At 32.0% G+C, this 15,681-nt stretch overlaps 1 protein-coding gene across 2 annotated transcripts in view; it reads left to right on the forward strand.

The window, feature by feature from the left end:
* The window catches only part of LOC108767712 (limbic system-associated membrane protein), a 197,433-nt gene that overhangs the window by 171,860 nt on the left and 9,892 nt on the right, over positions 1 to 15,681 (forward strand). For both annotated transcript variants that reach the window (XM_018517712.1, XM_018517713.1), the window contains 2 exons: positions 1,832 to 2,051; positions 8,987 to 9,170. In XM_018517712.1, coding sequence (XP_018373214.1) covers positions 1,832 to 2,051; positions 8,987 to 9,170 — 404 coding nt within the window. The remainder of the gene's footprint in view (positions 1 to 1,831; positions 2,052 to 8,986; positions 9,171 to 15,681) is intronic.

Genomic DNA, 15,681 nt, shown 5'->3' on the forward strand with positions numbered 1-15,681 from the left:
TTCAAGAATCTAATAGCTGATGTCGAGAGCTTTCCAAAACGCTATAATGAAATATTTTTTTATGAAGTACTTTTCAAGTTATAATGCTTCAAAGTTACAGTATCGCCGGCACTAGCATTACCCAAGATATATAACACGCGTTATGTTTTTGTTTGTGCGTTAACTGAAGGTCAAGGTTCACGGACCACCGACCGATCTCGCCTTGACTGGCCAGTCTCTAAAATTAATTATTTTGGGTAATGCTAATGCCGGCGATACTGTAACTTTGAAGCATTATAACTTAAAAAGTACTTCATAAAAAAATATTTCATTATAGCGTTTTGGAAAGCTCTCGACATCAGCTATTAGATTCTTGAATCAAAAATAGTGTTCCATTTCAGAAAATCAATGTAACCTTGACTAGACCTTGGCTACGCAACCCAAGGTCAAACTGATAGAATCAGTAAATAGATATTTTTAAACCATATAACTTTTGTCTGAAACACTTTTCTGTAAAACTTATATTTTCCAAGATATTTAGGTGTCCCGACCTTTTTAGGACACCCTGTATATACATACAGTTACTTTTGAATTTTAGAATGAAAAATCGTCGTATCATAAAAGGAATGAATAATAATAAATTAAAGGAATAAAAATAGATAAATGTTTAAATTTTATGTATTGATTCCTTATTAGCAAAAAATAAAAAATTGTCCCAAATACAGTTTGAAAAAATACAGAAAAATAGAAACTTTTTTGTATAATATTTGACAAAATTAGTAGAAGAACGGATAGTCGGATTTCAATATTATAAGTCCCATTCTTTTTGTAATAAAATTTTTTTATTTAAATTTTTATTACAAATGAAATTTGTAATAAATTATTATAATTTTATTAAAAATAAAAAATGCAATTCTAAAATGAGTGATAAAACAAATATAAAAAATAACGACATTTTAAATCATTCCTTAATTGCATAAGAGAAAGGTAAATTAGTTGAATACTTTATTTTTCACATTATATTATGACTACAAACTGCATATATTATATATTGACTGTGTTCAGCAGAGAAAACTGATCAATGAGTGCTCAGTGATTCTTTAATATGATTGGTTCTTATCTTTAGTTCTTCGCTGAATATATAAGTGTAGGAAACCAATCTCTCACATTAAAGAATCACTGAGCTCTCACTGATCAGTTCTCTTTGCTGAAAGCAGCCACTCTTTTCCTGTGAGTCGCTGATTTTTTATCGTAAAATTCAAAATAATTTTAAAAACAAACATAATAGATCAATTTGACTCGTACACTGAGAAAAAAATATAATCAATTTTAATAAATATTTAGTTCAGTAGTGCCAACTAAATATTTACTTACAATAAATAAATATTTGTTCAGTAAAAAAAAAGATTGTTAAATCAAATTAACATTTCTTGTATCAAATAAATATATCTTTATATATTTAATAAATATTTAGTTGGCAATATTCAACTAAATATTTATTAAAATTGACTATGCTTTTTTTCAGTGTAGCATTGTTTTTGTGGCCGAAACTCTATATAAGAAATATCTATTTTGATTAGATATTTCTTATAAATTTTTGGTTTGGTTATTATTTGAGACAATTTTTTTGTGATGTTATTTATATAAATATAAATATTTGGAATCGGACTCTTAATCTCTCTTTAAAATAAAAATAAACAATAAATTCAAGATTAATGAAAGTCAGAGCAGAAGGATGTGCGCAACAATTATTAAAATTATTATTATAAACGAGTAAGAGATAACGAAAAAATTTTTTTAGTTTTAAATAAAACCACATTCTTCAGAAGGATCATTTTGTTTTTGTACGCAGGTATCCTGGCTGCGGCGACAGGAGAGTAGTGAGAAGATGAGATTGCTGACGGTGGGTCAGCAGACGTATACGGGCGATTCGAGATATACCATCGAATTTCAGTACCCGGACAACTGGCGTCTGCGTATCAAGCGTGTTAACAGCAGCGACGAGGGCCAATACGAGTGTCAAATCAGCACCCATCCACCAAAGTTCATTTACGTCAACCTACACATTAACGGTAAGTGATAACGTATGCTAACGACCTTCTGCCTACGATCAATTTCGAGACAGCAATGTTGATAATGATGACAATTGCGCTTTATCGAATCGTAGCTTCGCGAAAGGAAGATTTCCGCACGCTTCTGGTTCACACGCTCGCTGTGAGTAAATTTAAAAATTTGGGTAAATTTACGCTCTTTCCATTCACGCCAGATTTAAATTCCTTATAAAATGCCATTTATAGACTTTTCTGAGTGAACTCTTTTTGAGCAATTTGATGCAATTGTTTTATCTTCTTAAAAGAAGCGAAGCAAAGAACGAAAACTTCTCTAATATTTGCTCTCTCTCAAACTCACATGTCTCTTTTTTTTCTATTTAACACCTTTTTATTTCACTCGTCTGTGTCTGAGACGAATTTAATGTAGCGTGATAACGAACAGAGGAAGAATATAAAAGAGATTTTAAAGTTGGAATAATTTTAACGCGCAAGTTTTACTTCGTCTTGCGAACCAAAGGCTTGATGAGATATAGACACTGTATATTTTAAAATAAAATTATTAAAAATATTTTAAAACAAAATAGAATAAAGTTTTTATACGTATATATGCTTTAACAATTAAAAATAGATCATGCTAAATGCGAGAATTGAAACAGTATAGACTAATTAAGGTAGGAAAAACCTTTTTCTTGAACCGTTTCTTTCTTCAGTGCCACTTTCGTGCTTATTTGAATTAGCAAGAGAGCAAAGAAGAAAGAGACGCTACATCTCCGGTAATACCTACCTACGATTCAATATTCTAACGACAGAAAGTAGACGAGAAGAAGAGAAACTCAAATTCCGCAATTCTACTAGCGATCGGACAAATTGCCTCCGTCTGCAATGTTCTTGCGGCGGAGATCGCTTAAAAGGATAATTGAAAACGAAGTACCTTGTAGTTGAGATAGACGGGGACAGGAAACAGAAAATCCACGGTCTGTTCGGTTCGGAAGGATGGCGTGGTGCAAAGCGGAAGAACTTCATCTCGTTGTAGTCCGGTAATCGAGGTGTGTCGACTAATTCGGCGAAATGATGGTACGTAAAGGTGAAGTGGCATCTACGTAGACCTAGTGCGAGAAATGGACAATGGAAACTTGCAAACTGCAGGAAAATTTTAATAAGCGTGAGGAGAGAAATTGCATAATTTTAAAGGGGCTAACGATGAAAACAATAAAGGCGCACTGTAAAAATACACAGCTAGCATCACGAAATAAAAGTAAAGATGGATGAATAGATAAATTTATTAAAAAGCGAAATCGATAGCTCAGGGAAATACAAAAATATTCCACACGAATTTGTACGATATATATGCGATGTCAAAGTAAATAATTAATATGATTATTTTTAAAAATATCTTTCATGCATGAAAAGAACGATTTCGCCGAAATTAAAATTTTAACTTGATAGACTTAAAAATAATTGTATTAAATCATTAAAATAATTATGTAGAAAAGTTTTTGATATTCAATGCAAAAAGATTTGATATTCTAACTACTAATTCGAACGTCCTAATTATTTTGATGCAATCTAAAAAATTATTTTGATGCAATCTAAAAAATTATTTTTTAATTTCTATTTAGCTGTATTTTCAAATATTTTAACAAAACCGTTTTTCCCATGTACGAAAGATGTTTTAAAATAATCGTACTAATTGTTTACTTTAACATCGCGTATATTGAACTATAACAGCGGAATGTTTTGTATTTCTTTGAGCTATCGATTTCGCGACTTTTTAATAAATATCTCATCCACCCACTTTTATTTTTATTGTACGATCATATATAAAATATATTTCAAATTTGAAGCTACAGTAATGTGCACAAAGAGATAAAAAAATTCTAGTAAATCTTAATAAGTAAAGACGCGATATCGTATTTGGCTTAGCTTTCGCTAAATCGTATAGAATTGCGGGGTTACAATAAAAAGGGGGCAAGAGTTTTTTTTCTTTTACTTATTTCCTGGTTCGCGCGCCTTTGCTGATGTGAGATTATATTGTAAGCTTTCGCGTCTACGAGATAAGACGGCGTAGCTTCTTCATGTTATCGCCGAGAATCTCCTAACGCGAGTTCAAAGGGATTATCTACTTAAAGTCCCTCGCACTTATCCTCGTAGAATTTCTCTATTTTCGTAATTTGTCGAAATAATTTCTGTGGTGTGTGCGACGATCGTCGCTTGCCCTGAAATATTGCTACTTTATAAATAATCTTTTACGAATAATTATTTTATTTTCACATCTCGATAGTGACACGGAGATGTTAGCCGTTTATTTCGCGCTTCCTGTTATCGAGATTTTACTCGGTATTCGTACAATTAAAATTTAATCGGTTCACACTGTTGATACCTTTGTGCGCGAGCTTTCATGAGGTCGTTTGTAACGCGGTCCGAAACGTCAAATGCCATTGAAAGAACGATATATCGTCGAATTGCGCATTCTCATTGTCCCCAGCAACCTATTCTCTTTCTATATCTGTTCAACTTTGAAAGTCAAATTACGGTAAACACAATTGTCCATTGTGCGAATCTTGCAATCGCGTTTTATCGATGGATCGTGCCGTACGATAATTAACGCAGGAGATATGAATGCACCCTGCATGACTATTGTCGCACGTTCCAATCAATTATCAACGCTATTTTTTTAACAGAGTGGATTTATGTTTGTGTAATAAATATATACATATGACAATTGCAAATTAATTAATCTCTAGAGTTTAGTTTATAATTATTTATTATAAGTTCATAATTATTTGCAATTTATATGGTATAATATGTAAATGCCGAAAAGTATTATTATCAGTATAATAATTTAACGTGAAAATGATTTTGTCGTATCCAAGATATAATCAGTAGCGTATCACACAAAGAAAGATACATAAACCGAATAAACTCACACAATTTTGCACGAAAAAGTTTCGTTGAAATATCTACAAATTTAAATAGATACAAATCTAAAAATAATTTTGTTGATGGACTATTAAAATAATTACACAGAATGCTCATACTAATTGCTAAAGTTAATCCTCTATGGACCTGTATAACTTTCAAATTACACATACTAATATGTCGATATTTATTAATTTATTTAATTTTTTACCAGAAGGTAGCGTAATTTTTTTATAGTCACACTGAGAAAAATGATTTGGTTAGATTAAATAATAATTCTAGATGGAAAATGGACACGAATCAGAATTTTCTGGTTAAATTTACTAGAATTCTAGTTGAGATAACTAGAATTCTGATTGGTGTAATTATTCTGGTAAAAATAAGAATTCTAGTAGATTTTGCCAAAAATGTTGTATCAACTAGAATTCCGGTTATCTTAGTGTAATTATTCTGATAAAAATAAGAATTCTAGTAGATTTTGCCAAAAATGTTGTATCAACTAGAATTCCGGTTATCTTAATTAAAATTCTAATAAAAACCAGAAAATTCTGATTCGTTCAATTTCAACTAGAAATTTTTTTCATGAAAAAATTTAGCCTATAAAAGGTTAAAAATTTTGTTTAGTATTGCTCATTGTATTTGAGATTTTTATGTTATTTTAATAGTTCAATAAAATTATTTTTCAAAATACATAGAAGGAAAAAAGGCACTCGAGAGTCAATACGTTAAGATGTTAAAATGATCATATCATATTCAAAATATTCATTACAAAAGTAGAATAAATTAGAAAATAAAAGTGTTTAAACATTACTAGTTTCGGCTTCCAATTTGAGCCCTCTTCAGATGTTCGACAAAATTTTCTGCAATACAATTATCAAAAATTATTTTTTTTAAATCTATCTAAATAATCTAAACTTTTTTTTAATATTTCAACAAACGTTTTCATTTTGTAGACAATAGCTGCGTTTGGTAGACAAGCTGCTCACTCAATGAGTCCTCAATGATTCTTTATTTTATGATTGATTTCTATACTTAGATCTAGCGAAGTACTAATGACAAGAATAAATCATACTTATTAAAAAATTTCTGAACGCTCATTGATCTTCTTTATCAACTGAACGCAGCCAATAACTGCGTTCAACAAAGAAAGCACCTTTGCAACTGTTGTAAAACTCTTTAATGTGCTTGATCTCGCTCTTAGTTCCTGGATCTAAATGTGAACCAATTATATGAAAAAATTTCATAACACAGTTGCAGAGATGGTTTCTCTACTGAATACAACCATTGTCGCTGTATCATATTTGAGGAACGCTAGAACCGTCGCTATGCCGGTTTACGGGCGCACGTAAAAAGAAGGATCAACACTTAATCCGTGAGAGGGCTGAGATTCCGCAAGATAAAGTAGCTGAGATTTTGGTATGCAGTACTACTCTCTCGACCTCTATCCATCGTCCGTCTCTTCTATATGCCTACCGTCGATCTCTCTTTCTTCGTCTCCACCTCTTTACAATTTAGTCGACGCGTACTCTTTGTGCAATATTAATAAAAGAAGATGTTACAATGTTAACAAAAGAGCGTATAAGTTTTATGAATGCGATACAATCTCTAATCTGCTTTTCGACTCTTGAAACATTCAGGAGTAGAATGGATGTGTTTTAAATTCAAATGTAACAGTGAAAAAGCTCTTTGTTCTTTGCTAAAGTTCTATCCTTCGCACATTCTTCGCAATAAAATATACAAAAATTCTAACGTTTTATTGAGAATAATTCTTATTTGTTTATATAAATTTTATTCACCTAATTTGAGATTGAACTCATCATTATAATGTTAATAACATGTATCTCTATAATGTTATATACAAATAAATATTCGCACAAAGTATTAAGAAAACTACTAATATCTGCTCGGAGTTCTATTATTTGTATTAATTGCGAAAACATACGATATCTCGAAATTTGCAAGCGTTAACGTAAAATCATTGGATAAAGAGAAAAGAAAAAAAAGGAATAAGCGAAAAACATATTTCCAGACATGATGGTGGAATGAGAAAAATTTTTTTAAGTGTTGCAAAAAAGTGTGTAAAATAAAATGCGGCATACCTCAGATGGAAAACGTAAAAAGAGAAAGCCGGGCGAAAGAGAAAAGGGAGAGCGCGGGAGAGATTACATTTCGCGCGATATTCATGAGGTCGAGTACTAGGTCGGCGAGAGAACATTCTGATCTATCTCCAAAACGTTTCCCTTTTTCGTGATTTCTTTCGGTAGCCCTACATTTCTTAGTTTTTCGTGGCCACGATATAGTTTACGTAAAAAGAGAAATCAATTGGAAATAATTCCAGCCCAACGGAAGATGGTGACGGAGATATCCGAATGAATCGGTTTGCTCCATCAGGTTTGATACTCAATCGTGTGGACAACCCAATGACGTCAATATGAGAGATATTTATTGGGCCATAAAGTTAAATATTTGAAGCCGAATTCGATGTAATCCAATATCACGCTCATGTGTACGGTCAAATTTCATGACGCGCAAATTGTCACGGCGAACTCGACAAACTCGACAAATAGTGCTGATTGCGTTAGAATAAGGATCTTTCAAGTGATCGCTGTAAGACGGAATTACCGTTTGCGATAGCGATTACGACAAAAATATGTCGCGATAAATAAAAAGTTTATTAAGGTTTGGTTTTTATTTCTGCATTAGATTGCACTAGAATTTTCTTTCTCTCGCCAAATTTTCTTTCTTCTCTGCCAAATATCAAACGTATCCTTTTCACTTTAAATTTCAAAAATATAATACTGTTCAGTTATATAGAAAGCAAACCTTTATATGCTCCAATTTCGATATCCGATTGCCCTCACTTGTTGTGATTTTTCAGTGCTAAATAATAATAGAAATAATGTAATCTTCTTACGGACTCTCCCAAATTCAACAACACAAAATCAAAAAATCACGGCGAATAAGAGTCAACGTGGTAGTTAATACGCAATCTTAAATCTTTAATCCAGAAAATAGAATCTTTATTCCAAAAAATAATAGAATCTATATGGAATAAAGATTCTATTTTCTGGATTAAAGATTTAAGATTGCGTATTAACCCTCAAACGTCACACTGGTGAATTCGCACCAGCAAAATTTTCAAAACATTGGCATTTATCAAAAAGATCTTTTTTTAATAACAATTTTTTTATAACTTACGAATAATTTAACTAAATTTGAGTTGCACTAATCGCTTTGTTGAGAAATTTTATCTCAAGAAAGTATAGTTTTACAAGTATTTTGAAGAATATTATCATGATTAAATAAGGGAATGAAATCACAAAATCCCAATTCGCACCAGTGTGCCGTTTATGGGTGCTGGGATGAAGTGTGCCGTTTGAGGATTAATTACCACGCTGGCTCTCATTCGCCCTGTTTTTTTGGATTTTGTGTTGTTGATAATAATAGAAGTCTGAAAAATTGCAATATATATATATATATACATATATAAATAACAAAGTAGATTATATGACAATCTGAGCGAAATAAGAAATAATGTAGAGTATCGATAAATCAGGAAAAAAATCGGATATCAGAAGTTAATGGACCGAAATATTGTTTCAAATAAGACAGCTTTTCAACAAAGGTGTAACAGTATGCTCCGCGTAATATATCATGTACAAAACTTTCGTACGAGCTGCGAATACTTTGATATTTAAACTAAGCATTATAAGTACTTCTACTTTAAATATGGGGACTCGAAAACTTCTTGTAAGAGGATAGAAACTTTAAGTCGACGATGTGCTTGAAAAGCTCCGAATTGGCTGCGACATTCCCAATCTTTTTCTCATTGACCAGAATTATGACTTCGCGTCGAGCGTAGTCGAATGTTTGTCAAATGCGAAAAGTTATCAATGCACTTTTGGAAAGTATATTAGTCTCACTTTCTTTCCGGATGATAGAAGATGTTATTAAATAAGAATTATCCGTTCGAGTCCTTGACACGATTGCTGATCAAAGAATAATACCTAATAAATTTTACTTTTTGAATTTTTCAGCGCCGTCCGTCCAAATAGTGGACGCCCTAGGCGAACCACTGCGGGACAAATACTATGAAGCTGATAGCACTATCGAATTATTGTGCGTCGTACGTCATATAGCGATGCAGGTGCAGTACAGCGTCGTCCAGTGGCTCCACGGCAATAGAGTGCTAAACTACGATACGACGAGAGGCGGTATCAGGTAATCCGCATCTTTAAATATTGTATTCTTTTCTTGCCGCTTAGCCAAGAGAAATGAAAGCAGTCTTTATTTAATCTGTCCTTTAGCTAGCTTTTATATTTTTAAGCTGCTGTAATCTTTCATCCGTCTTTCATCTAGTACATTAAAGCTGCGTTGTGTGTTATAATATAATATACACTTAATAAAACACACACACACACACACACAATATCGATAAATATATTAAAATGGTGTATCAATATATTTTATGTTATAAGATCAAACGTGAAAACATTGAAAAAAGTCTAATAATAATCGGGCCTATATAAATGATAGTTACACACACTGATGCTTTGTAATATAATCTCAATAAAATATTCAATTAATATAGACCATTTACTGAACCAATTAATAACGATCATTTTACTTTTCTAAATATTATCTTACCCTTCTAATTATTACCAAACAGTTGGTTACTATTATTACATTTGGTAATATTTATTAAACACTGCATGCATATGTTAAACAAAATATATTTAATAGCTGTTATTATTAGCTTCGATCATATAAACATAGACTGCTAGTACCTCCCACTTTTTCATATATGCATACAATGCTTTGAAATTAAATAAATCGCTATTTATGTTACCTAAAATGTGAAAATAAAACTGAAACTACATTTGTTTTCAACTTAACATCCGCTATATGAATTCAAATCATCATTTAGTAAAATGTTATGATGCATATTTTTGATGTTTTAGATATTTTCAAATACTTCTTTATATACATATATTATATTCCAGCATTTTTTAAATGACTTAACCAAACCACGCAACGTGAGCAACCGGTAACTCATGATATTTTTGTTTGTGTTTATATTTGTTAAATAATAGCTATTTCATAATTAAAAAATTATAAAAACTATTATAAAGGAAAATACCTAATGTGCTACACATTGTATATCATAATTATGTATTCAAGTATGACATACAATGAATTATTTTTTAATTACGTTTCTTTTTCTGTCAAAATATCAAACGACCTGAACGAAAAGTTCAACGTGGGTCATTATAGCAACGCACGAGGCACGGAATATTATTGGTTCTAATTGATTTATTTATTTAAATAATGATGACGCAACTCATCAGATTAGATATGAAATTGACACTAGCAATCCATATGTATACACAGAAAAATATTCTATTGCTAAGAAAAGTTACTTTCTTCCTCTTAAGTAACGGTTACTTTAACAAAGAATATTTTCTTGAAAATAATCTTAAAATATACTTATTACAAATTTTAGAAAAACTTATTGTTATGTAACGTAAAAGAAAAATTTATTTTCTTTTAAAGAATATTATAAAATTGATCAAAGAAGCCACTTCATATACCTAATAAGCAAATCGAATTTGTTTTAATTTAACAATCTTTATTGCAATATTAAATTTACTAAGATTTAGAATATATTTTGAATAAATTTGATGCTTGTGATGAATTTACAACAGATTTGCGGATACATGAATTTTTGAAATACTTGAAATAAGTAATTATTACTTACGTACAGTATGTACGCATGATCGAAGACTACTAGATTTGTTTTTCAGTGAATCTAAAGCGAACACGGATATATAATTTTAAATTGTAATAATATGTATGATACAACTATACGCTAAGTCAGAATTGCATGGGTGCAAAGAGGTCTTTAAGGTTAATAGCTCTATTATTCAAAATTTGCTCGCGCGAAGTCGTTCTCGCTTGGAATGCTTCTCGACAAATATGAGAAATGCATAATCTAAATGTCAGACAAACTTGACGCGGTTATGCGAGCAAAGTGTAATTAATTCACGAAACTTTTCCTTGTTTGACGGGCATTTACGCGCGGTTGAAAGACTGTGTCAACTTCCTGTAGGAACGAGCGGGAAAAGTCAAATCTAGATCGCGCATGTACATAATTCTCACTCTTTGTAGGTACGTATTCCGTTGGAGCGTTAAAAAATACGGCTCGCTCCTCCTTCTCGTCTCTCTTTCGGATTATATATTATTATAGATTCTCTGCGCAACTCGGCTGGAACAGTATAATTTCAAAGAACCGATTCTGGAGCGTAAGAATTCATTATCCGCGATCCGTATAATAGAAGGGAGATTCGCCGGCTCGTTCAACTGTCGCGCTGAATAAAACTCAGGCGGAAATAAGAAAAAGGCAAGAGCGACGCGCTGTCGTATTAAGCTTCGTTAATATATAGTTCGTTTCACATCGTTCAATAATATATGAGATATGGGGCATAAAACATTCCATTATGCAACGTGTTCCGGTCCTTTTACGCGCTTCATTCAAGTCGAGTCCAAAAATTTCACGAAAATCGAAAAAACCTCACAAAATTTCATTCCATTTATACATTGTCGCATATTCGCGTTTTTCTTGTCTCGTCCAGTGTCACTTTGTTAAGTATGATAAATGATGCAATTTATCATGTTGAATATATGCTCACAGCTGCAATCCCAAAAAACGAAATGAAATGAAAATTTGACGATTCACGAGAGATGTGAATTTATAACAATGTACTTACACGTTTTTGACAACTTGTTTATGTTACCGTTGAACAATCGAATTTCGCAATTCTCTTTTGTAACAACGAAAGAATAGAGAAAGATACGAGCTGTATCATGATTTATTATTATGTGTGTCTGTGTGTGTGAAAAAAAAGTTATTTTTTTATATTTTATATATTTAAATTGCCGGTTAAAAGGATCATAAAAGGAACCATAAAAACCCTTTTTTCTCTTATATATACGTATATAAAAATTATATTTCAAATATTTCAAAATAAACTCCTTTCATAAGCTCTCTCTAGAAAAAACTGCATACTAATATCGAACATTCGCGCTTTTTATGAGAGTTTCACAGAAGCTTCCCGGGAAATTTATATTCGTATATCTGACATCACTGATACGTAGATGCGTCATCGCTTTCAGTGCGCCTTTTTGCTCGCGCGCGCGATTTCCCGGGCCAGGATACAAGAACATCCCCGAAGGACCCGAAAATACGTGCCGGTAGAGTGCTCATACGGAGTACATGGTGGTTGATGATAGCAGCCGCGAGAGTTAGGATGGCAGCGTGTCGACGAGAAAGGTTCCGGTGTTCGGGGGACCGGTTCTTGGTCGAAACCGACGCTTCCGTGGGCCCGCCCTGACAGTAAAGTTAGGTGCCGGTGAGACACGGCGGGACAGTAAATGAAATTAGTTTGCGTTGCGCGCTTCTGTACATACGGACGACTGTACATACACGAGGTCGTGGATCCCGCTGCGAGAATAACGTCCCTCTGCGATCTGCCCGGCAACTATGCTGCTGCTGACGCTAAATATTTTGCCGTCTGCAACACATTAAAATACTAATTAATGCCTTTCTATAAGAAATAGAAATCTCTATGAAAATTATAATTTCTAAACGAAATTTAATATCTTTCGGTTATTGGATCTCTCAGATTGATTTCTGTCATTCCTATCCTGGCTTTGTATTTTCTCCATTTTCTCTTTTACGTGTTTTTTTTAATATTTCAGTATTTTGATGCTCGTATGAACCGAGTTTGAATACATCCCAGACGATATCGTGCTTAAATATTATTTTTCCCTCTTTCTCTCTCGTTCGCTTTCACGCGAAATTCTCTGTGAACCACAAACCGTAAACACGCTGCACATAAAGCTACAGTATCATCGCATTCGTTTCCCCAATACAGTAGCATCTGCAGTGGTGGACAAGCAAGAATTATTGCTATCTGGCTTAATTTAATCTTTCATTTAATTAATCACCTGACGTCTATCCGACTTTCTCTATCCCCTATAATTTAACGATGCGTCGCTGATGGTCTCACGCTTTCAGATATTGTCGACTTATATCTTCCACAATAAAAATAAATTATTTTATTCTAAATTTAATGAAAGCAAAGACTTCACAAATTTAAAATAATAAAAAGTAATAAAGCCTGTGGGAGTCAACGCAGTTAATAGTGCGATTATCTTATATTTATTTAGTTTATTCCATAAACCTTGATGTAATTTCGAATCTTCAGAATTAATTATCTATTGTTAGATGGTTAGATCACAAATTCTTATTCCACAATCAAATGTTTTCATGTAATGTATGGGTTTCCCAACAGTTGACAGACTATTGGAATCATAACATAAACGCCACAATCCATTACACAATTAAAATTACATAGATAAAAATTGTTTCGTAACAGACAATTATACTGATAAAATAAAGATAAATTTAGAGACTATACGTAAAGTATACGTCTTGATACAGTGGTTTTTAAGTAAAGTTTACATTACATCAAAATATTTGATTACGGAACAAGAATTTGTGATCTAACAATGAATAATTAATTCTGAAGATGACTCAAAGAGGAGTCAACATTCTATTATATTATGGTTGCGCTCATCGAAATTATATCAAGATTTATGGAATAAACTAAATAAATATAAGATAATCGCACTATATTGACTGCGTTGACTCCCACAGCCTTTATTACTTTTTATTATTTTATTTTATTCTCTTAACATTATATGTAATATATATAGAATCACTTTTTTTTAAATTACATCTATGTTTGTTTAGGAATTATTGAAATTTATATACAAATGCGATATTATATAACTTGCCAAATTAGTATTGAACATTTTATGGAAATGGAGCATTGAAAATTTCTCGTCAATATCTTCTTAACTAAAATACATGCATGTATACATTTTTGGACGTTGGTAAAGTAGCGATATAACAATGATTCGAATTAATCGTTAATCGAATTATTTTCGGATGGTATCCAGGCTGAAGGTAACGTGACAATGAATTTATAGCGCTTAACATCACGTTTAATTCATTAAATTACAGTAGGACCCTTGACGGCGTAACGATCATCGAATGAAGGGGAACTACACGGTGGAAAATAACGTTTTACGCAGTGTCAAATTACATTAAATTTTCGGGATCGTAATTAAACCTCCGGTTACGACGACGATAGTAATGCACAAAGCGTGGCCATAGTTGACCGGCGTTAAATCGAATTTTCTGCACCGTCGAACCAACGTTATGTTTACGATCTATCTTAATTTATTCCCATTGTAGATTTAACCTGGCTCAATCTGTATCGTGATATAGGACACATACTCGTTTGAACATATTGACTCTCTTGTGCTTTCATTTTCTCAGTGCTGGTCCATCCAGTGGTGATCCATCACAAATGACCGCTGATTTTTTTACACGCGACACGAAATTAAAATAAATGAAGATATGTCATCATAGTAGACAACGAAAAACGCTTGCTGTGATCTTAAAATATATGTGTACGTATAATGTTTTGTGTTCAAGTTCTGGAGCATATCCAAACGGAGAGGCGAAGAAAATATTGTACACAAAAAACTGGAATTTTTTAAATGTCATTTCTAAAATCACAAAAACGGAACTTGTTGATTTTTACTGAAAAATTGATGCTTGATTTTCTTCAAGTAAACACATAACTTCATCATTTTTATTAAAATCGCGAAAAAACATCTTTTCACGGAAAGGTTAGTTTTGATAAAGTATCTAAAAATTTAACTAGATACAAATTTGAAAATAAATTTCGTTAGACCATCAAAATAATTATACTTATTTTTAATTAATATTATTTTGGCAACTAGTTGGAATGTTCATAGAACGGAAATGAAACGTTGCTAAAATGTCAAAGTTTGTTTGCTACATTATTCATTATGTGAATGTTTTATATGAGAATTTTAACAGTTCAACAAAATTATATTTAAATTTGTATCTAATTTTAGATTTCAGCAAAAGCATACTTTCTCTGCCTGAAAACTATATATATAATGGATACCTTGTTTGTTAATTAATTAAATTATTAATGATTATGAAAAGATCTTATCTCACGAAAATTTTATATTCTTTATTTCTTTGTTTTTCATATTTCTTTGTACTACTTTATGTAATTAAAATTGAATATGTATGAAAATGTAAAATAAGATGTATTTAAATAATGTTGGATAAGCATTAATTTCCATTTTGCACAGTTTCGTACTGTTTTCACATATACGAGAACACTAACAGATAGATTATTGGACTTATTTTACATAACGGATATGTCCCATGTCGCATTGACAAAAAGAGCATTCACCGTATCAACATCGTGTTGAATGATGAATTGCTAGTACTATACTGTACCGATGCGTTTCGGTTGATTGCGCCGCAAATAAAGAAATAGCTAATCGCTTACATAGAGTTAACAGCCGCATCAAATCCATTGATCAAAGTAATGTCTCGTACGATTAATCATTGTTTGTCGACTGCTTTACACTGTGTTACGTATTGTCAGTTTCCGAGCACTGCTAAAGAAGTAACTAAATGCCTGTAAAAGTATTTGCGCGTCCACATATACATAAAAATAACTTGTATTTTATACAGCTTGCTTATTAAGCCCGCCAGTAAAGGATAAAACAAAGTACAAGTTTAAAGCGATTATAAAAGATACAGTTTCTACAATAT

This window comes from Trachymyrmex cornetzi, unplaced genomic scaffold (genome assembly GCF_001594075.2).
Source record: "Trachymyrmex cornetzi isolate Tcor2-1 unplaced genomic scaffold, Tcor1.1 scaffold719, whole genome shotgun sequence".
Taxonomy (NCBI): Eukaryota; Metazoa; Arthropoda; class Insecta; order Hymenoptera; family Formicidae; genus Trachymyrmex; species Trachymyrmex cornetzi.